Here is a 24,634-nt window from a genome sequence, read left to right as displayed (position 1 = left end):
TGGGTTTCAGGTGTTGGGATACGTTTGGAAGATCATTGATGTATATGAGGAAGAGCAGGGGACCAAGTACACTTCCCTGCAGAACTCCAGTATCAAGTGGCTGTGTTGTTGATGCTGTGTCTTTAATGGTGACATACTGATACCTATTAGTAAGTTAAGATTTGAAATAAGCAAGCGCATGGCCTCTTATACCGTAATGGTCACGTTTGTGGAGTAGGATGTCGTGGTCTACCGTGTCAAAAGCTTTTCTTAGGTCAATAAAAATTCCTAGTGGATATTCCTTATTTTCCAATGCTGTGTAAAGCAGTTCTAGCATTTTTATGATTGCATCATTAGTGCTTTTATTTTTCCTGAATCCAAATTGGCAGGGGTTGAGTATGTTTTGTGCTGTTATAAATGAATATAGTCTCCTGTGCACGAGTTTCTCAAAGATTTTGGATAGCAATGGTAAGTTTGATATTGGCCTATAGTTGTTTAAGTCTGTAGGGTCACCACCTTTATGTATTGGTGTAACCCTTGCCATCTTGAGTAGTTTCGGGAAGGTGCTAGTTTCTAGTGACTTGTTAAAAAGTAATGAAATAGCATGCAAAAGGATATGGGCCACTCGCTTGTACAGTAATGGTGGGACATGAGACAGATTCCCTGAGTTATTTTTAAGTGACTTTATAATCTCGGTGACTTCCGAGGGCTCAGTTGGTGCAAGATAGAAGGAATTTGGGAAATTCCCATCTAGGTAGTCCCCAGTATGGGCATTGGTATGTGGGATTTTATTGGCGAGATTAGATCCTATGGTTGAGAAGAAGTCGTTTATCTTGTTAGCTGTGTCAGTGGGATGTAGTGGTGTTTCATTAGGACAATATTCTTGATTTTTTTCAGTTTGTGGGTCCCTAGAATCTGAGAGTGTTTTACAAGTCTTTTTCATATCTCCTCTAGTGTCTGTGAATCTACTGGAGTATTATAGTTGTTTGGCTTTCATTATTACTTTGTGTATATTGTTGTTTCTTGTCAATGGATTTCAGAATGGTGCTGGTTAGCCATGGGCAACCAAGCCATTTGTTTGTGATCTGTTTCGTTTTTATAGGACAATGTTTGTTTTATAGTCTAAGTAATTTGTTAAGAAAAATGTCTGTCCAGTCATCAATACCATTGGCCTTGGAGAATTCTGTAGGCCAGTCAACAATCTCTAGGTCAGCTGTGAACTTCCTTATTGAGGCCTCGTCATGGAGTCTAAATGAGACTTTATTGTATTCAAGTGGTGGTTTACTAATGTTTGTCAGGAGGAAGGTAGGGTAGGGGTATCTGTGATTTAAGGGGGGCTAGTATATTGGTCCATATGTGGTCTATTATGGTTGCACTTGTTTCAGTGAGCCTGGTTGGTATGAGAAATGTGTTGTTCATATTGTTGATGAAATCAGTTACAGGCTGATCATCTAGTAAGCCAAGGTTGATGTTGAAGTCTCCAGCTAAGAGAAGGTGGTGTTTATTCATTTGTCTGTTTGATATTAATGACTTTAATTTCTCAATGAAATTTGGGATGTTTGTGTGAGGTATCCGGTAAATGGCACCGATTGTTATAGGTGTCTTAAAGTTTTTTTATAGTAAAATTGGCAAAAATGTATTCCCCACTAAAGCAAGTGGTGCTAATACAAGATAATTGGTTAGAGTAATAGATTGCAATACCACCCCCAACTTGGTTTGGTCTGCAGTGTATCCTGGTAGATATCTATTGTGTCCTGCTTAAGCCATGCCACATATAAACTAATCTTAATATTACTGATTACAAAAAAGATTTAGGAGTTCTGGTTAGCAGTAATCAAAAACCAAGACAATACATAAGTTTTCACAATAAAGTGAATAGTATTCTTAGTTTCATATCAAGAAGTATAAATAACAGGAGTGCAAGTGAACAGGTAATCAAATATGGCCTCAGGCTGGATTGTATTATTATTATTATTATTACAATCAAGGGGGAAGCGCTAAACCCGGAGGATTATACAGCGCCTGGAGGGGGATGTGGAAGGCATTCAGGCTTAATTTGGGGAACTGGAGCACAGATCCAATTTCCTAAATCAAGAGCCCCTCACCAACATCAAGGAACCTTCCTTGAGGGGAGGCTGGATTGTAAAAATAGAAAACCTTTTGAAACAGGTAGCAGGTATATATGTAACGAGTAAAATTTTCAATTCAATTATTAGGAAAGTATATACTGGCTTAGCGCTTCTTTTTGATTATAATAATAATAATAGGAAAGTATATGCTATAAAGATTTATCGCACTCAAGCATGGACCAGTAGGCTTACTTCAGTTCTCCCCTCAAGGAAGGTTCCTTGATGTTGGTAAAGGGCTCTTGATTTAGGGAATTGAATCTGTGCTCCAGTTCCCCGAATGCCTTCCACATTCCCCCAGGCACTGTATAATCCTCCGGGTTTAGCGCTTCCCCTTGATTAACATATAATTACTTCAGTTCTCATCCCTTTATACTCTCCCCAAAACAGTTATAGAGAGAGGCATGTCAGGTAAATTTAGCTTCAAATTATGAATGAATCTAGTTTATAAAGTCCTGGACTTGTGTTCAGAGTGAAATCAATACATTTTTTATGTAACAAAATTATATTTCTTTAAAGCATTGATTTTCACATAACACACTCAGCCACTCGTGGTGATTAAAATATCCTAGGTAAGGTTCATCAGGAAAGAGGATAAGTGTTTCCAGATGCTGGTCTTATGATGACCTGCTGTTGGCCATCTGAGAACATTACCTAGTCAAAAAAATTTTCATTATAATCAAGGCTCAAATTGAAGTCATAGGAAACTTGAGAGAGCGTTTTTGCCTATTGAACAGGCTCTCTGAGAAAGGATATTATTTATTCAAGAGAGGTCAGGTGAAATTAATTTATTTTGACTAAGCCTCGATGAGCAACTGACATGTATAAGAATTCTCATACATTTTTCTAAATTAAATTTATCTGAAGACTCATTTACACACATTAATCACTGACAGTTAAATTCACATTGGAAAGAAACTATTTTTTTATATTCTCTCTACTATGAATTATTCTTTTCTTTATTAAACTAAATTTTTGTAAACACATTGATCATAAAATTACTGTCATGTGTTCTACTAAACAAAATTTGTGGGGAAAGATTTTAGATTCTGAACACTGAATTCTCATGAAATTCAATTATTTTCAGAAAAATATTTTAAACACTAATCACTAAAATGATTTCTCTTCAGAATGAGTTCATGCACAATTTGTTAAGGAATTCTTTTAAGATATTTTGAACACTAATATGGTTTCTCTCCAATATTAATTTTCATGAGCAATTCAAAGAAAGATTTTTGGAAAAATTCTTTCACCTTTATGAATTCTCATCAGAGGCACATTGAGATTCTTCTTTACAATTTTCTCAGTCACTGATTATTACAATTTCAGGTAATCAAGCATTGTTAACCTGGCCATAATGGGAGCAAAATGAACATTGAAATATTCTTTTAATTTTATTTTCCTTTACCAAATATTAGATATTTACAGCTATGTTGTGTATGCTTCTAAACTGCTTTATTCTGAGCACCTCTGCAAAAACAGTGATAATGTGTGAGTGAGGTGAAAGTGTTGAATGATGAAAATATTTTCTTTTTGGGTCACCCTGCCTCGGTGGGAGACGGCCGACTTGTTGAAAAAAAAATGTACACTATATACGAGAGATTGAAATATAAGTGTAAAACATAAGTCAAGAGCCTAAAGACAGTGAGGACAGCCATGATCAACCAGCAGCTGGATGAATCGGGCAAGAGTGAATCATGAGTATGTACACTCGAAAACCTCCATCAGCTTTCTTAACAAGGATGCACGGAGAAGCCCCACGGACTAGATGATTCCTCCACTAACCCATGCTCTAACAGATATTCTACTTCCTGTTGAAGCAGCCTCTTGTTTTTCCGAGTTAGATCTGTAGAGAGAGAGAGTTTAATATGTTTAGAGTTTCCAACATCTACATCATATCCTAGCGTACATTTTGTCGGCACATCCGAAAAGATATCAAGGTAAGATTGTAGGAGCACAGTTAAACTTGTTACTGGATTTTCAGACAGCCCCACCATTAAAGGGCTAGGGTCCTTGAGGACGACAGAATTGGGAAGCTTTACTTGAATGTCGGGTATAGGGTGCAAAGAGTCAGAGGACAGCCTCATTACTGGGACTTTATCTGAAGTATTAAATGCTTTAATCTGATTAATGTACTATGTTTTACTCTTGGAGGTCTTGTCAAGGGAAGCTACCAGATAATTTACTTATAATCTGCATGGGTCCTGTAAATCTAGCTTTTAAGGTATGGCCAGGTATAAGTTCCTGTACCAACACCTTGTCTTCTGGATGGAAGGAGCAAAACTGAGTTTCTGTCATACCTCTGTTTTATCATATTTTGAGCTGCTTTAAGTTAGCCTTGGCTAACTGATGTGCCACCTGTAACCTAGAAAAAGGGTTGTGGAGTGTGAAGCAGGCATCCTCTCCCATCCATCCTTCCTTGAGCACCCGAAGAGGACCTCGTACATTGTTCCCAAAGATCAGCTTAAACTGACTGTACCCTCTGGACTCCTGCACAGTTTCTCTCATTGCAAACAGCAACAGGGAAAGTGATTCATCTCAGTCTGTAGGAAAATGCATGCAAAACGTTCTCATCATGGTTTTTAATGTCTGATGGAATCTTGGGACTGAGGATAGGCAGTTGATAAGTTGTGAATTATTCCTAACCTAGTTAATGCTTCCCTAAAAGCTTTGGTCACTCTGAATAGACTTAGGAATGCCGAAGCAGGAAATAAACCTAGTTAAGGCCTTAAGGACTGCTTTAGTATTGATACTGCACACTGGGATTGCCTCTGGATATCTAATTACTTTATCCATAATAGTAAATAAATAATGGTTTCCAGACTTTTGTTGACATTCTCTTCAACAGTGGATATGATTCTTCACATCCTGCCTTAACTTTGGCCAAATGAATTCTTTTAGTATTCTACACATAGTTTTAGTAATTCCTAAATATAGCTCGTAACGAAGAGTTACGAGCTATATTTAGTATTTGTGATCTAATTTTTTTTATGAACTACAAATCTGTCTTTTGCCTTCCCTCTACCTCCTTAGCAGTCTCAGTGAAGATTAAGAAGTCCTTTTTAATTTCATATTTGACTGGGTGATCTGAGGAGGATTTACCCATTCCTGCCTGAAAAGCAAAGTTTAATGAAGGGTCTTTTTGCTGTTCTTCCTGAAAGAATAGTCCCTCAGGCAACCCTGGAATACGAAGGCTTGATCTGGGTCTGTTCACTAAATTTACAAAGCCCTGGCCAGTTTTCCTCGTAAAACAAATTGGCTACTCCAAGATCAGTCACGCAAGGATGGGTTAGCACTCTCATCAGATACCTCCTGGGATTTTGCCCAAGTTATGGCCAATATTGGAGAAAAATTAGTCATTATAGGTTATGTACACTAGTGGAATTAATGTTATTACCAAGTAATAACATGGCATCTTTCATAGGAAATCCGTCAGAAACACCTACCATCAAATATCCAGTGTAATATTTACTCTGCACACATATTTTATGTAAAGGGACAGAGAATACTGCTCCTCCAAATGCTTTTAAAAGAACTGAGGAGGATAATGAAGTTTGTTCTGAGAGGAGAAGTACTCCCTCTCGTATTATAGAGCAATATGCCCCAGTATCTCTAAATGTTCATACTTCAGTTTTCTTTGATTTCTCCTGAAGGGAGATTTGACAAGTGCTGTAATATGGGGCCATCCTGCACTAACTCTTTCTGGGTCATTTCTATAGGAATATTAGTAATTCTCCCTACTGGTTGGGGTTTAAGTGGAAAATTTGGTCTCAAATGGCTGGCTTTATGGCAAAGAAAACATGTTACCTTGGTTCCCTGCTGATGATGTGGCTTATGCCACTCTGGATATTGATGTCGGGGCTCACCATATTGAGTGGTATAATGATGCTCACCAGGTTGAGCATAAGTTGAGTAACTTGGCACACCAGGTGACTTAGTTGGCTGACATCGTCATTCACCTTCATCCTGGCACTGCCTTCCAATCAGGAACTCTTTGATGATCTCTGCTCATGTCAGGCTGTTGAGGAGAAAGATAAGACTGCTCAGACAAGGAGGGGTTAGTTACAAAAGTGTCAACGAATCTTGAAGGAAGTTGCAGACCTCTGGTTCAACAGATTCCAGCAGTTTATCCACCAAGATTAATTGTACCAGATCCCCAAAGTTAGTGACACGACTGGCCTTATACCACTTGGTATAAGGCTGTCTTACAAAGTCGACATGAGACTGACCCAACTGTCGTCTGCCTAGTTTGAACTCCTCCCTGTACTTGGCAGGAATACACTGATAAGCCCCAAGAACTGTAATTTTTACCACTCAAAACTCCCGTCTCTTACCAATGCTGTATGCACCAATGCACTTCAGGCCACCTTAAAGCTCGAGCCTGGTTCTCAAATGCCTTGAAAAACTTTTCAGATTCGGTTTCAACACAACGAGGGACTAGCTGTACTGCCTTTTGCAAACTAAAGTCACTTACAGCTTGTGTAAATTGCCTCCTCTCCATCTAACAAACTCCTCCTTAGCATATGCTCACTGTTCAAGATTGATTTTTACTAACTCAAGCGCCAATGAAGCGGATCCACCTTTGGACAACCCTGAGACACCTGTTGTTTCACGAGACTTCTGGTTTGAGTACTCAGGTGTTGCGTCTCTCCCATTATTCTGCAAGACTCTAAGCGGAGCTCTATGACTAACCACTCCTGTAGAGGGAGAAACATCAATCCTGTGTGCCATGGCTGCCTCAGCTTTCAACTTTGTATGAATGTCACGAAGCTGCACAGCAGTGTGTTTTGATAGTCAATACCAACAGAATGAGCAATTCGCCAATAACGCTGTAGAGAAAGTTTGGGCAGGTTTAGTAAAGTGAACTCAGACGCCAATTGTTTGACTCATATAGGTGGCATTAGCCCCAACATAACACACTGTTCGCAATACAGCTCAAGCAGCTATGCACAGTACAACTGCAGAATCCTCACACACAATAGCAAGGCTGACACCTAATAGCAAAGCCGACTGCAGAATACTCACACACAATAGCAAAGCGAATGCAAAGTTAACACGCAATAATCGGAAGTGTTGGCAAAGCTGATGCAATGCCAGATAGCAGGCTATCTAAATGATACAAAGATTAGCTCCTGCTTCAGTTTTGGCAATAAGCTCCAGCTCCTGGACAGGCTTCCCATATTGTGGTTTCAGGTAATCAAGGCCTGTTAACCTGGCCGTAATGGGAGCTAGGAGTGAAATAAACACTGCAGTAGTCTTTTAATATTTTCCTTCGCGATGTATGACTAGATATTTACAGCTATGTACACTATATACAAGAGACTGAAATATAAGTGTACAACATGGTAAAGAGGCAAGGCAACAGCCTAAAGACAGAGGGGATAACCATGTTCAACCAGCAGCTGGATGAATCTGGCAAGAGTAAATCGTAAGTGCTACCACATCACCTTCACAATTGTCAGACCCACAATATGATTGGCCAAATCAAGGTACTAATTTAACGATGGGACACCCCCTGAATTGTTAAACCCTTAGTACCTGGGTCGCTGGTTGTGAGACAGCCTATATGAGTGTGTGTACATATGCTGAATACATGTAATGTACTCTTTGCATACCACATTGATATACTTTAAACACTTGATTTAGCAGACCTAAGTTTAATGGAGTTTGGAAATATAAGGTAAAATCTGCTGGGTCAGTCGATTCAGAAACAGAGTTTGCTGGCTACAGAATTGTTCATTATTGTTCCAATGGCAGCACAACAATCTCATCTCTCCACCACAATCACCATTTGCTCCTTCCTATTAATCCAAAAGTTTATTATTTGTCTTTTGAGTGAATTCTAATTTGCATTGCTTGAACATATTCTTTTCCAAGCCTTGATGTCCTTACTGTATTCATCCAAGTATCACTGGAACAGTCCATACATACACTCATGAAAATCATTGGCATCTTTGAGTTATTCTTATAGCACCGGAATTTCATTTAATTGATTTGTGTAAACGCTTCAACCAGGTGCCAGATCATCCAGTTTATGATGGATATGTGGGGCAGTGTGCCTCCAGCAGCAACAGCCTGATTGACCAGGCCAGCACCAGATGAGCCTGGCCCATGGCCAGATTCATGGAGTAGAAAAACTCTCGAAACTCATCAAAGGTAACAGTAGTCTGCATATGAAGGTATTTGCCACAAACATATAACATGGTCATGGGCTGTGCTAACCAATGTCTTCGTGGAAATACATAGCAATGGAATGCATTAACATTATTCTCAATGTTATTTTGATGACATATTGATCATAACTTCCCTTCAACTTCATTAGCTACAACTTCAAGATAGTTTAAACAACTTTCAAGCACCAATCTAGTTCAGGTTAGAAAATGAGGTGGATTATAAGATCCCATTTCTTGATTTCCTCATACACAGATCTACAAATTCTTTTTCTTTTTAAGTAGCAGTTGATCCTTGACTAACTAAACAATTATGTTCCTGAAAATGGCATGTTACAAGAAATTGTGTTAAGTGAACTGAAGAACATATAAGAAAAATAGGGTTATGTTATTAATATTTTTTTTATAAGCTACAAAAGTTTCTCTTTTAATTCTTTTGATTATAAAACAAAATAATTGTAGTTGGATGCCTTGAGGTGCACATTATTAAAATACATGTAGCTAAAAAAGTTATATAAATTAATTTTTCTTGCCTAAATTCTGACTGTTGGTGCATTTTGATCTTGAAAAGTGTTGAGAAAGAGTTGATGTGGCACTACTTGGCTGAGGATGATCATGGTAGATCTTGGACTGAGGTGGATTGCTATGGTTGTTGGGTTGATGTTCATGCAGACCTGTCATTCAATGATGGTTGTACTGGAGTGCTCAGGCATTCTGTAATGAGTTTCTGGTCTGTTTTACTCTGCAGTACATTATATAGCTGACAAAGAGGAAGCATCACATGCTTCTAGATATGTCAGGATCCTTTTTTAGGGAAAATTTTTTGCAAATTTGCTAACAGCACAGATTTTTTTTTTCTTTAATTAACACATCGGCCAATTCCCATCAAGGCAGGGTGGCCCAAAAAAGAAAAACTTTCATCATTCACTCCATCACTATCTTGCCAGAGGGGTGCTTTACACTAGTTATAAAACTGCAACATTAACACCCCTCCTTCAGAGTGCAGGCACTGTACTTCCCATCTCCAGGACTCAAGTCTGGCCTGCCAGTTTCTCTGAATCCTTTCATAAATGTTACTTTGCTCACACTCTAAGAGCACGTCAAGTATTAAAACCACTTGTCTCCATTCACTCCTATCAAATACGCCCAGGCATGCTTGCTGGAAGTCCAAGCCCCTCGCACACAAAATCTCCTTTACCCCTTCCCTCCAACCCTTCCTAGGCCAACCCCTACCCCGCCTTCCCTCCATTACAGATTTATACACTCTTGAAGTCATTCTGTTTTGTTTCATTCTCTCTACATATCCGAACCACCTTAACAACCGCTCCTCAGCCCTCTGGATAACAGTTTTGGTAATCCCACACCTTCTAATTTCCAAACTATGAATTCTCTGCACTACATTCACACCACACATTGCCCTCAGACATGACATCTCCACTGCCTCCAGAACAGAATTGTTCACATAACTATTGAACAATAGTGTTAACCAGTTATCCTCAGACCCTTCTATCTCATTGTTTGTCATCTGCCTCCCTTCTACCTCATCTTCATCACATCATAAATATTAAGTGTTCTTCATAATATTCTTGAAAGCTCTGCATATTTATAGCCCAGGATTCATAAATGAGGAAATACTAAAGGTGCCTGAAATGTCCTATTATCAAAACTAACCAAAATGCCTTATTGACAAATTTTTAAACATTATTAGAAACACATTATTCAATCCTCAGAAAACAAGGAACCAAACTGAACCAAGAAATTTCTCCTTTATTAAAAAAACTTTACATCAATGTTGTACTTAAAAATCTTGATATCATAAACAAACATGTGATTAAAAATTTTCCAATGCTGATGATTGTGTCTATAGGAGTCCACGTGCAAAACGTGAAATATTTGGTTTAGGGAAACCTGGAAACTCTTGAATTAAGATTCAAAACCACAAATAAAGCATTAGAAATGGGCAAGAATCTAATACAGGCAGCCCCGATTGCATGGTTCCTAGATTCATAACCCTGTACGGTTAGCAAAAATCGTCAGCGGGTGGAAAAGGACAGTTTTTTCCTCATCAAATGCATCTAAAATGCCTGATAACATGTTTACACTATTGTATATTAAGTGCTCAGTACAGCTAGGCATTAAAAAAAAGATAATGTAAATATATACACATTACATACAATACCTTTCTTAAAATACAGTGGACCCCCGCATAACGATCACCTCCGAATGCGACCAATTATGTAAGTGTATTTATGTAAGTGCGTTTGTACGTGTATGTTTGGGGGTCTGAAATGGACTAATCTACTTCACAATATTCCTTATGGGAACAAATTCGGTCAGTACTGGCACCTGAACATACTTCTGGAGTGAAAAAATATCGTTAACCGGGGGTCCACTGTACAGCATCTCCTCACTTAACGACGGAGTTCCGTTCCTAATACCACGTTGGTAAACAAATTCGCCGCTAAACAAGCAGCATACTATAATGGTAGTGGGTTTATGTTAACCAATTTGATATTGTTTTAATGTCACCCTTGCACCATTTATAACATTTTTAGTATATTTTTAAATGTTTTAAATAGAGGAAATCAGCTCTAATATACATTATTTAGGTATGCATACTGGTCAGAGAGCCCGACGTAAGTCCGAGTTGTCAGTAAACGAGTACATCGCTAAGCGAGATGCTGTATTGTGCCAGTCGCCCTTCTCTTACACATCTGTTATATGAAAATGGCAGAGAAGTGGTAAAAGCACCAAACATAATGAACAATGATGCAACTGAAAGCCATTGAAAATGTTGAACAGCAAAAAAAAAAAAAAAAGTGTGCTGTTTATGTGGGGCCTTCCCATACTGTTTATTCATGTAAGAGATTGCAAATCAGTGGTTAAATGTATATCTAGATTTTTATAAAGTAGATTCTTTCATAAATAAAATTTGTGAAAATTTGAAGCTAAATTAACAAATCAGTTCACCATTACCTGACACAGTACTGGGTTGAGAATGAAAGGAATGAGCACTGCAGTAGGCCTACTGGTCCATGCTCCATGAGAGAGAGGTGCTATCCCTCCGAGCATGTGTGAAGAACAGTTGAATTTGGTGCAAATCTACTATATAAGACTTTCTATACTTCATTGTTTTTATTATTCTTTGTGAATGTGGCCCAGTGATCCTGAGTGCTTGGAATTCTACTATTATTCACAATGGTTGAAATGTGCATGTATGCATGCACTCATGCACACTTGAAAAAATGCATATACTCACACAAGAAATGAGTGGAACTCTAAAAGACCAATTTTTTTTTTTTTTTCAACAAGTCGGTCGTCTCCCACCGAGGCAGGGTGACCCAAAAAAAGAAAGAAAATCCCCAAAAAGAAAATACTTTCATCATCATTCAACACTTTCACCACACTCACACATTATCACTGCTTTTGCAGAGGTGCTCAGAATATAACAGTTTAGAAGCATATACTTATAGAGATACACAACATATCCCTCCAAACTGCCAATATCCCAAACCCCTCCTTTAAAGTGCAGGCATTGTACTTCCCATTTCCAGGACTCAAGTCCGACTATATGAAAATAACCGGTTTCCCTGAATCCCTTCACTAAATATTACCCTGCTCACACTCCAACAGATCGTCAGGTCCCAAGTACCATTCGTCTCCATTCACTCCTATCTAACACGCTCATGCACGCTTGCTGGAAGTCCAAGCCCCTCACCCACAAAACCTCCTTTACCTCCTCTTTCCAACCCTTTCGAGGACGACCCCTACCCCTCTTTCCTTCCCCTATAGATTTATATATAATGAATCAATATTCAGGAACCCACTAAATAAAAGCAGGGAGGAGGATGCAATTTTTTTTTCAGTCCACATGAAGGTCATGCAGACCAACTAACTGACATCAGTAATAGTCCCACAGAATATAAAAAAGAAATAGGAAACATGCCTGCTCACTCGGCACTTGGACCAGATTCATGGAATTGCTTATTTATAAAAAAAAAAAAGTACAAAGTAGTGGTAGCATACCTCCTCAATATTCTTTGGAAAAAGATCCTAGATCTAGGTGAAATACCAGAGACTCTGAACAGTGCAGACATAGTTACTTTGAATAAGGGAGGTAGTAGAGTGCTAACTAAAAATTACAAACCAGTAGCCCTAACTTTCCACATCATAAAAATCTTTAAAAGAGAGATGTCAAATTTCAAGCTTTATGGAACAGAATAAGCTGCAGAGCCCAAACCAATATAGTTTTAGAACTGGAAGATCATACTTGCTGCAACTGTTGAACCACTATGACAAAATTGCGGAGGCACTGGAAGACAACACAAATGCAAATGTGATATACAGGCATACCTCACTAACATGGTGCTTCACTTCCGAGCACTTCACTCTTTAATTATATTCATGTTCACTTTTGGCAATGACGTGCACATTAGGTGACCAGCACCATTATTTTTTTTTTTTTTTTTTTTTTTTTTTTTTTTTTTTTTTTTTTTTTTTTTTACTTTTGCATAGTTTTTTAGACCTACTGCTATTGCACACTTAATAAATGATGGTATAAACATGCTTTTAGGCTTTTATATGCACTGGCAAGTGAAAAAATGGCTGTAATTAACTTTAAGGTGATATTTGCTTTATGTTTGTGTTCTGAAACCTAACACGCCATATTAGCAATGTATGCCTGCACACGGATTTTGAAAAAGGCACTTGATAAATGCGATCCTGGGGCAATTTCACACAAAATTAGGGCTATAACAACATACTAGAGTGAGAAACATTGAACGAAGTACAAAATAAACCCAATGAAAAGCAGGGGCACAGTGAACACAATAAGAGAACACTATATCAGCATCCATGGCCCCAGATTATTCAACTTATCACAAAATATCAGAGTCTTCAAGAGGAAACTGGACAAGTATCTTCACCAAGTACGAGATCAACCAGGCTGTGATGGATATGTGGGCCAATGGGCTACTATTAGCAACAGCCTTGTTGACCAAACTAGCACCAGATGAGCCTGGACCAGGGCTGGGCTGCAGGAGTATAAAGACAAACTAATCAAAGGTATCACACAGCTGTGGTTCAACCCCCTTCAACCACATATAGGCTGACTACTCTAAGGCTGAAGAAATACTTCCTAACATCCCTTTGACTCATCTGAGTCTTCAGCTTCCATTTGTGACCCCTTGTTTCTTTGTCCCATCTCTGGGACATCCTGTCTTTCTCCACCTTGTTAATTCCTTGGAGCATTTTATATGTCGTTATCATGTCTCCCTTAACCCTCCTGTCCTCCAGTGTCATCAGGGCGATTTCCCTTAACCTTTCTTCGTAGGACATTTCCCTTAGCTCTGGGACTAGTCTTGTTACAAACCTTTACACTTTCTCTAATTTCTTTACGTGCTTGACCAGATGTATCACATGGACATGTTGGTGTATGCGATGCATAAACCAACATGTATACGCCAACATTGGAGTATTCTAATACTCTTATTGTCTGAAAATACAACTTTTTTCAACATCCCAATGGAATAATACCATTCCTGAAACCAACACTGCTGCTGACTTACGATACCACTAACTTACAATACCACCAACTTGCTATACCACTGACTTGCAATAGCAGTTATTTTGAAGGCTATTAGTTTATGTTGCCTCTGATTCATACCCTTCAAGGAGTATTTCCTGGCCGGAAGTCCTACCCCTCTCCTTGCAAAGGACACAGGTTTACCTTACGTCAATTCCGGGGATCACCGCCCCCGAGGTCAGGTCCCTGACCAGGTCTCCAGGTTGTTGGTCTGATCGACCAGCAGAGGTGTTCGTGAGGACAACGTTCAAGTTTTAGAGCGAAAGATGACCTGATAAGCTCTTTTTAGATTTAGATTTTTTATTTTGACAAATTGCATGGTTGTACAGAGGTATATAATAGTTGAGTATACATGCCAAAAGCCCCTCTGTATGCTGAGCATTTCGGGCAAACTTAAAGGTTAACTTAAGAATATTAAGGCAATAATACATAGTTAATATGATCATTAGATGAATAGTGAAACATGACGTGAAAAAGCTCTATTCTGAATAAAAAACATGACAATGAAACTCTATACAGAATGAGACATGATAAAGCTCTACCCAGGGCGAAACGTTGTCCTCTAAAATCTTGCTATTTATACTAGTAGGATATGCTGTTTCATCAGTTTCATGGTAACCTCCTAGACTCGTGCACTCTATTATATCCCTTCCTAAAACTGTGTATAAATACTACTCCTCTCACTTCTTCGTCCAGATCATACCACTTCCTGACCACCCTCAGGTTGAAGAAATGCTTATGGAAATCCTTGCGACTCACCCGTGTCTTTAACTTCCAAATGTGCCCTTGAGTACCCGTTTTCCACCTCTTTTAAAGTCTATTAATGTCCACCATACCAAGTCCTCTGAGTATACTCCGTATGTGGGGGGAAGGGAGGGGAGGACGAAGTATAGGTGTGCCTGTGTATAGTGGGGGAGGTGGGGGGAGGTGGGGGAGGTGGGGGGAGGTGGGGGGAGGTGGGGGGAGGTGGGGGGAGGTGGGGGGGAGGTGGGGGGAGGTGGGGGGAGGTGCAATATTTGTGTTGTGGTGTGGGGGGGGGGTCTGGCAGATGGAGTCCTTTGTATCGTTAGGTGTCTCTTCGTTATATATGTGTACAATATTTTATTAAGTAAACAATGGAGCATTAGGTGTGTCCTGCTGTTTTTACTGTGTCGTTAGTTTTGAGACATAATGGACTTCAGGAAGTTACTTTCTGACTGTACTTACCTGAATGTGCTTGTAGGTGTCAAGTCTATCCTCCAGTTTGTGCGATTGTTTTCCTACGGCATTTGTTTCTCTGTTATCCTTTCCCCAACACACACCTAGGAAAAAAAAAGTGGACAATAATTAAAAGTTAGAATCACGAAGTATGTGCAGAGAACATTTACTGCGGCGCATATAAGTTCCATCAAACACCTTAACTACTGGGAACACTTGGAAGCACTTGACTTGTACTCACTGGAGCGCAGGCGAGAGGGAGATATCATAATCTACACCTGGAAGATCCAAGAAAGACTGGTCCATAATCTGCACACAGAAATCACTCCTTACGAAAGCAAAAGACTTGGCAGGCGTTGCAACATCCCCCCAGTGAAAAGTAGGGGCTCCCTTAGTATACTAAGAGCACACAATAAGTGTCCGGGGCCCCAAGACTGTTCAACAGCCTCCCACCAGCCATAAGGGGCATTACCAATAGACCCCTGGTTGTTTCAAGAGAGCTGGACAGATACCTAAAGTCAGTACCGGATCAGCCGGGCTGTGGTTCCTACGTTAGACTACGTGCGGCCAGCAGTAACAGCTTCGTTGATCAGGCTCTGATCCATCAGGCGGCCTGGTCATGGACCGAGCCGCGGGGGCGTTGATCCCCGGAATACCTTCCAGGTTGTACAATGCTAAAGTATGGACAGGCAGATGTCACGTCAGCCCAGACACACAGACCCTGCTACAACCATGTCAGACAAGACACACAAACCCTGCTACAACCCCATGTCAGACCAGACACAGACCCTGCTACAACCCTATGTCAGACCAGACACACAGACCCTGCTACAACCCCATGTCAGACCAGACACACAGACGCTGCTACAACCATGTCAGACCAGACACACAGACCCTGCTACAACCCCATGTCAGAAGAGAGACACAGACCCTGCTACAACTCCATGTCAGATCAGACACACAGACCCTGCTACAACCCCATGTCAGACCAGACACACAGACCCTGCTACAACCCCATGTCAGACCAGACACACAGACCCTGCTACAACCCCATGTCAGACCAGACACACAGACCCTGCTACAACCCCATATCAGACCAGACACACAGACCCTGCTACAACCCCATGTCAGACCAGACACACAGACCCTGCTACAACCCCATGTCAGACCAGACACACAGACCCTGCTACAACCCCATCTCAGACCAGACACACAGACCCTGCTACAACCCCATGTCAGACCAGACACACAGACCCTGCTTCAACCCCATGTCAGACCAGACACACAGACCCTGCTACAACCATGTCAGACCAGACACACAGACCCTGCTACAACCCCATGTCAGACCAGACACACAGACCCTGCTACAACCCCATATCAGACCAGACACACACACCCTGCTACAACCCCATGTCAGACCAGACACACAAACCCTGCTACAACCCCATGTCAGACCAGACACACAGACCCTGCTACAACCCTATGTCAGACCAGACACACAAACCCTGCTACAACCCCATGTCAGACCAGACACACAAACCCTGCTACAACCCCATGTCAGACCAGACACACAAACCCTGCTACAACCCCATGTCAGACCAGACACACAAACCCTGCTACAACCCCATGTCAGACCAGACACACAGACCCTGCTACAACCCTATGTCAGACCAGACACACAAACCCTGCTACAACCCCATGTCAGACCAGACACACAAACCCTGCTACAACCCCATGTCAGACCAGACACACAAACCCTGCTACAACCCCATGTCAGACCAGACACACAAACCCTGCTACAACCCCATGTCAGACCAGACACACAAACCCTGCTACAACCCCATGTCAGACCAGACACACAAACCCTGCTACAACCCCATGTCAGACCAGACACACAAACCCTGCTACAACCCCATGTCAGACCAGACACACAAACCCTGCTACAACCCCATGTCAGACCAGACACACACACCCTGCTACAACCCCATGTCAGACCAGACACACAAACCCTGCTACAACCCCATGTCAGACCAGACACACAAACCCTGCTACAACCCCATGTCAGACCAGACACACACACCCTCCTATAAACACTAACTCGGCAAAGATGGAAGCAAGAGAAACACATTATTATTATAATCAAAAAGAAGCGCTAAGCCATAAGGACTATACAAAGAGAAACACAACACAAAGTGCAACAGAGGCAACAGATGCAACACACAAACAAGAAAAAAAAGTAAAGACGAAGAATATTCCAACGGGTAATGGATCAAGCCTACAACACAAAGTTTGAAGCCTATCGGAAAATAAATTCTCGAGATATTCTACCTGGAGTTTGTTACATTCTACCTGGAGTTTGTTCAGGAGGTCAACGTCTCCGGGGCACCGCCCGCGACCAGGCCTCCCGGTGGATGAGGGCCTGATCGACCAGGCTGTGACGGCTGGCCACAAGCTGTCCAACCTTTATTGGTAGAAATACAACGATTCCATTTTTTGTTAGCAATGTTGGCACTTGCAGGGTGTTAGTCAGCAGCTGTAGTGAGTGCATCAATGTTAACATTCTGAAGATCAGAAGAGCTCTTTACTTACTGAATGGATATCAATATCAATATTTTACAATAATCAGTAAATTAGAAATTATGCAACACTAGGCAATCAGAGGCAGTCTCCAGGTATACAACATCAACCAATCAGAGGTGGCAGTCTCCAGGTATACAACATCAACCAATCAGAGGTGGCAGTCTCCAGGTATGCAACATCAACCAATCAGAGGTGGCAGTCTCCAGGTATACAACATCAACCAATCAGAGATGGCAGTCTCCAGGTATGCAACATCAACCAATCAGAGGTGGCAATCAGAGGTGGCAGTCTCCAGGTATGCAACATCAACCAATCAGAGGTGGCAATCAGAGGTGGTAGTCAGTCTCCAGGTATGCAACATCATCCAATCAGAGGTGGCAGTCTCCAGGTATACATCATCATCCAATCAGAGGTGGCAGTCTCCAGGTATACAACATCAACCAATCAGAGGTGGCAGTCTCCAGGTATGCAACATCAACCAATCAGAGGTGGCAGTCTCCAGGTATGCAACATCAACCAATCAGAGGTGGCAGTCTCCAGGTATGCAACATCAACCAATCAGAGGTGGCAGTCTCCAGGTATACATCAACCAATCAGAGGTGGCAGTCTCCAGGTATGCAACATCAACCAATCAGAGGTGGCAGTCTCCAGGTATGCAACATCAGCCAATCAGAGGTGGCAGTCTCCAGCTATAGCAAGGATTCCAACGAGTTAGTCTAAGTAGGTGTGGCCTGGTGGCAAAAAGTGTCGCTTCACACGGTGAGGGTCCGGGTTCGATTCCCGGCGAAGGGGTGCAAACATCGGACGTATTTCCTTACACCGGTTGTCTATGTTCACCCATCAGTAAAATGGGTACCTGGGTGTTAGTCGACTGGTTGTGGGTCGCATTCTGGGACAAAACTGACCTAATTTGCCTGAAATGCTCTGCCTAACAAGCGGCTTTCTATATAGTAGTATGTCATTGATGTCAGCTATGGTTACCTGGAGGTTACCTGGAGGTTATTCCGGGGATCAACGCCCCCGCGGCCCGGTCCATGACCAGGCCTCCCGATGGATCAGGGCCTGATCAACTAGGCTGTTACTGCTGGCCGCACGCAGTCCAACATACGAGCCACAGCCCGGCTGATCCGGCACTGACTTTAGGTATCTGTCCAGCTCTCTCTTGAAGGCAGCCAGGGGTTTATTGGCAATTCCCCTAATGCTTGATGGGAGGCTGTTGAACAGTCTTGGGCCCCGGACACTTATGGTGTTTTCTCTTAGTGTACCAATGGTCTGTATACCTTGTACATGTACTTGTACTAAATAATTATAATGATAAATTTGCCAGCACACAAATTAAACTCAACATCAGCCAATAAATGACCAAGTCGATCAAGAGATATATGCAAAAATAAATAACAAAGGCACAATACCGTGACTGGAACGATACACAAATAACCCGCACATAAAAGAGAGAAGCTTACGACGACGTTTCGGTCCGACTTGGACCATTGACAAAGTCATTGACTTTGTCAATGGTCCAAGTTGGACCGAAACGTCGTCGTAAGCTTCTCTCTTTTATGTGCGGGTTATTTGTGTATGCAAAAATACATGTAGCGTCATATATAGGGACTAAAACTCGCACATTTTTACACACAAAATGGGCAGATGTGGACCAACACGACTGAATTTCACTCCAACATTGCTGCATGAGGACGCACCTTGTTTATGAAAATTCGAAGCCAAGCAGCCGAGAGTTTTGGAAGTTATCTAAGCAGTTCTGGAAATCTTGGAATGGATTCGACGACTTTGTCAATAGTTCCAAGAATTTTACCCAATTGATCGTATGAGGGTGTTGAAAATTTGGACGATACCTTCATGTTATGAGAAAAATAAAAACCAATCTTAGCAAAATAAAAATTCAGGCCAAAAAAAACATTCCTGATGCCATATTAAATTACAGTTTCAGGCTGAAAGATTTAACTCTCTAAAATCCAGCTTAGATGATGGAATATGACAGAGAAACACTGTTAGCTTTTGTTTCTTCTGTACTATGTAATGTGTCCTCCACAGAGACTCCACGGGGCATTTGATGAACTGGAATGAGGCACAACTCGTTCTCACCGAACCAGACCTCAGACGCCGACGGTGCCTAGAAGCCTCACTAATCGCCGTCACCGACACTATAGAACGCAACACTGGAAACTACAAAATTTCAAAAACATTGGCATACATGATACTTAAGCAGCACCAACCCAACAACACAGGAGTCACATGATTTCATCGTCTACCCGTCCTCATCATAGGCAGAGGTTGTTTTGATAAGGACCTGCCTCGCATGGGCCAATAGGCCTTCTGCAGTGTTCCTCCATTCTTTTCTTATGACATTCCTCAGGTCACGTGCGTCACACCTCACTCTCCGCCTATATATATAATGTCTTTCTACCTCTGTATGTTAGAAGTGATCAAGGTCCCAGGACCGAAACGTTTTCTAATAAATATGTTACAGTGTTTGCTTACGTGTCTTTCTAAACCAACTTGTCGGTATTTATTACCAAGGTTTATACCACTATGTAATGTCATATTGAACACATTATCGGAATATTGCTAATATAACCAATTCTGCTAAATAAGAAATAAAAAGATGAAATCCAGCTCCCTACAGCACCTTCCCAATCCTCCATCTTCACCCCTTGTTGCAAGAGGGAAATATTCTGTCATTTATAGCACTTCTACCCAATTCGTCCCCCTCCATATTGACAATAATAAAAAATGTAAAGCAACCATGGCATAAACCTTGGTAATAAATACCGATAAGTTGGTCTAGAAAGACACATAAGCGAACATTACGAATATTTATTAGAAAACGTTTCGGTCCTGGGATCTTGATCACTTCTAGCATACAGAGGTAGAAAGACATTATATATAGGGGGGAGAGTGAGGTGTGAGTGACACATGGTCAGCATACGTCACTCAAGGTCCCAGGACCGAAACGTTTTCTAGTAAATATGTCCTAGTGTTTGCTTACGTGTCTTTCTAAATCAAAGCAACCATTACTTCTTCCTATTAAGAACAAAGATGTCACACAACTAACACCTGCTTCAGCATTCCCTAGTGTCCTCACCTCTATAGTTAACCAACTAAACACAGAAACTGAACTACCACAATCTTCTTCTCCCTCACGAGCCAACCCACTCAACACGCACCACAATCTTCTTCTCCCTCTCCAAGCAACCCTCCCCAGCCAACCCACTCAACACGCACCACAATCTTCTTCTCCCTCTCCAAGCATCCCTCCCCAGCCAACCCACTCAACACGCACCACAATCTTCTCCCTCTCCAAGCAACCCTCCCCAGCCAACCCACTCAACACGCACAAAACACCCCCACCTTCTATCTTCCCCCTCCCCCCGTTTTCTATCCTCAAACATCCAACTCACCTGCCACACACCACCACCTCATCCTTCCCCTCTTCCTCTCTTCCACATCCTCCCCAAAACACCCAACCTATCCACCACAAACAAACCACCACTACTACCCTTTCTCCCAACCACAATTTCTTTACATCAGACATCAGGCTTTGCCTCTCCTTCTCTGTCATTTACAACACGTAAATTTATCAACTTTCTGCCTGATTAGTTCATCACAAAACAAAATTATCTTTCTGTGTCTATCAGCAAACCTCCCCATTATAGATAACCATTTTTTCCGTGGAAATTTAGTTAAAGTTTTTCATTAAATTATAACACTTATTAAATAAAGTTAACAAATCCTAAAAATATTCAACCAGCAAGATTGTTATACCAGATTCTGAATAATATGCAGCCATTATCAAATAGTTTGACTATTTTTTACGTTATAATTTACATAGTAATTCGTTCCTGAGATTAACACACACACACAGGGCCAGGAGCTGAGACATGACCCCTGCAACCACAACTAGGTGAGTACACACACAGGCACCGAGGCAGGGTGGCCCGAAAGGAAAACCGAAAGTTTCTCCTTTTAAATTTAGTCGCCTCTTACAACACGCATGACTTATGGGGAAGAATTCTGTTCCACTCACCCATGGAGATAAGCGGAAGTAAACAAGAACTATTAAAAATATAGATGAGAACTCAGAGGGGTGTGTATAACTCTGCTTGTACATGTATGTGTAGTGTGATCTAAGTGTAAGTAGAAGTAGCAAGACGTACCTGAAATCTCGCATGTTTATGAGACAAAGATAATAGCAATCCTACCATCATGTAAAACAATTACAGGCTTCCGTTTTACACTCACTTGGCAGGACGGTAGTACCTCCCTGGGCGGTTCTTGTCTACCAACCTACTACCTAGGATATAATATATATATTATATATATATAGCACCGATTAGCCAAGGATTCGAGCCCATGTTTTGGCCCACCTCATGGTGAGCGAAAACCACATAACCCACCGGACCACCAAATCCTACAAGAATCAAGCACTCAGCAGAGCTAGGTGCATTACCTTGATCCGAGGATATACGGTGGTGTGGACCCCTCTGAGCTAATTTCATTCTACTCCTCATCTGGTGTACTAGCCTCAACAAGCAATAGAATCTAAGATAAAATTAGATTTTAGAAAAAAAAGCAAATGTTACACTAAATTAATGGCAAAAATGTTCAAGCAAGCCAATAAAAGACATTATTATTGTCTGTACAAAATATACCATTATGGAGCAATGTGAAAACTTAAAAAATTCAATTTCTGTGCTTGTCTTGTTTGTGATCTAAGGTCATAGATCCTGGTGTTTACTTCTTGCATACTCTTCTAACACGTCTATGATTACATTGTGGCTTTCCACTGAGTTTTAGACTAAGTCACTCTAAAGGAGAATTAATGATATGGTTTAACAGGTACGGTGCAGCAACATCAACTATCTTCACTTATCATGAATTCCTAATATTTTGCTATACACCGTGTTGCAAAATATTTTGCAACACGGTGTATAACAACCCGTCACACTGGGTGTCGGAATGTTACTGTGTCAGTAACTTACCTTAATTATGCAGGACAGAAATGTATGCAAACACTCGACAGGACATATGTGTTGTTGCTGATTTTTAAGGGCCAATACGATGTGTGTGTATAAGGGCAGGTGAGTGTGGTGTCCACCTGTGCTGGCCTTGATGGTTGGAATAGATGGGTTCATGGGGTTTCAACCCTATCGGCTAAACGAGGGTTATTAAGGTTACGTGTAACCTGTATACTACCAGTTAAGAGTTATTTAAAACCTAAAATAGGGATTAATCTTTCAACGTCTTTAGATTAAGAGACTTACATCTCTCTAGTATGAGCAAGGTAACATTTATGAATGGATTCAGGGAAGCCAGTTAGCCGGACTTGAGTCCTGGAAGTGGCAAGTACAGTGCCTTCACCCTGAAGGAATCCTGGAGGTGGCAAGTACAGTGCCTGCACTCTGAAGGAGTCCTGGAAGTGGCAAGTACAGTGCCTTCACCCTGAAGGAATCCTGGAGGTGGCAAGTACAGTGCCTGCACTCTGAAGGAGTCCTGGAAGTGGCAAGTACAGTGCCTTCACCCTGAAGAAATCCTGGAGGTGGCAAGTACAGTGCCTGCACTCTGAAGGAGTCCTGGAAGTGGCAAGTACAGTGCCTTCACCCTGAAGGAATCCTGGAGGTGGGAAGTACAGTACCTGCGCTCTGAAGGAATCCTGGAGGTGGGAAGTACAGTACCTGCGCTCTGAAGGAATCCTGGAGGTGTACAGTACAGTACCTGCACTCTGGAAGAGTCCTGGAGGTGTACAGTACAGTACCTGCACTCTGGAAGAGTCCTGGAGGTGTACAGTACAGTACCTGCACTCTGGAAGAGTCCTGGAGGTGGCAAGTACAGCGCCCCTGAAGGAATCAGGTGGCAAGTACAGTGCCTGCACCCTGAAGGAGAGGTGGATATATAGTCCAGTTTTTGAACTGTATTATCGGCACGCCTCTGGCAAGTAAGACACACAGAAACACAGTTTTAAGAACAAGTATAATAAGGTCCAGGAGGCTAAGAGTGTGAATCTGAAGAGTAACAATAGGCAGGGTCAGGATCGGAGAACCGACCCCTGCAGCCACAAAAAGGCGAGTACACAAATAGAACCGTTTCCCACAGACATGAACACAACAAAGATTGAGACATTATGGGGGAATCTTTATTCAGGAAACGTTTCGCCACACAGTGGCTTCATCAGTCCAATACAAAGAGGAAGGCGTAAGGAGAGGAGGAGTATGAGGTAATCAGTCCCTCAACCTGGAGTCGATGTGTTCAGTCCATCAATCTTGATGGACTGAACACATTTGAGAGTCGAATCACTTACCTCATCACAGGTCGACTGATTCTCATTGTTTTTCTCTGCCGGCATCAGTCGACTCTGCAGGTCGACTCGCTGCAGGACGACTCTCGGCAGGTCGACTCGCGGCAGGTCGACTCGCTGCAGGTCGACATACACTCCCCACCACAACCTGAAACAGCCGCACCATCAATCACTTAATATTCATAATATCATTTGCATATGAAAAACATATGATTTGCATATATAAGATGGTACTACCTTTTTTTCTTATTACATAAACGCGGCGTCGTTTCAATCAATATAATTGAAAAGAATATTAAACAGAATACACAGAAGAGGAAGTGATAAGAGAGAAATTAGTAAGTTCTTGTGGAAACTGTGGTAAATACTACACACACACACACACACACACACACACACACACACACACACACACACACACACACGCGGAAGTGGAATAGCCTAGCAAGTGAGGTAGAGGCAGAAACCATACATAGCTTTAAGATGAGGTATGATAAAGCTCATGGAGCAGGGAGAGAAAGGACCTAGTAGCACTCGGTGAAGAGGCGGGGACAGGAGCTGAGTCTCGATCCCTGCAACCACAATTAGGTGAGTACACACACACACACACACACACACACACACACACACACACACACACACACACACACACAAGTGGAATAACCTAGCAAGTGAGGTAGAGGCA

At 41.6% G+C, this 24,634-nt stretch overlaps 1 protein-coding gene across 6 annotated transcripts in view; it reads right to left on the bottom strand.

The window, feature by feature from the left end:
* Window positions 1-3,856: 3,856 nt before the first annotated feature.
* The window catches only part of LOC128702321 (uncharacterized), a 47,075-nt gene continuing 26,297 nt past the window's right edge, over window positions 3,857-24,634 (bottom strand). For 2 of the 6 annotated variants that reach the window (XR_011394222.1, XR_011394220.1), the window contains 4 exons: window positions 23,953-24,097; window positions 15,066-15,160; window positions 5,913-6,123; window positions 3,857-4,648 (listed from right to left, as the gene is read on the bottom strand). Coding sequence is in view for 2 of the 6 variants with exons in the window: in XM_070102059.1 (XP_069958160.1) it covers window positions 6,067-6,123; window positions 23,953-24,097 (202 nt within the window). In the remaining 4 variants the exon portion in view is untranslated. Of the gene's footprint in view, window positions 4,649-5,519; window positions 6,124-8,694; window positions 8,990-15,065; window positions 15,161-23,952; window positions 24,098-24,634 lie in introns of those variants that run through there. The other 4 variants (XR_011394219.1, XR_011394221.1, XM_070102059.1 and 1 more) reach the window with 4 other exon arrangements.

This window comes from Cherax quadricarinatus, chromosome 80, assembly GCF_038502225.1.
Source record: "Cherax quadricarinatus isolate ZL_2023a chromosome 80, ASM3850222v1, whole genome shotgun sequence".
NCBI lineage: Eukaryota > Metazoa > Arthropoda > Malacostraca > Decapoda > Parastacidae > Cherax > Cherax quadricarinatus.
This window is presented reverse-complemented; position numbering and strand designations above follow the sequence as displayed.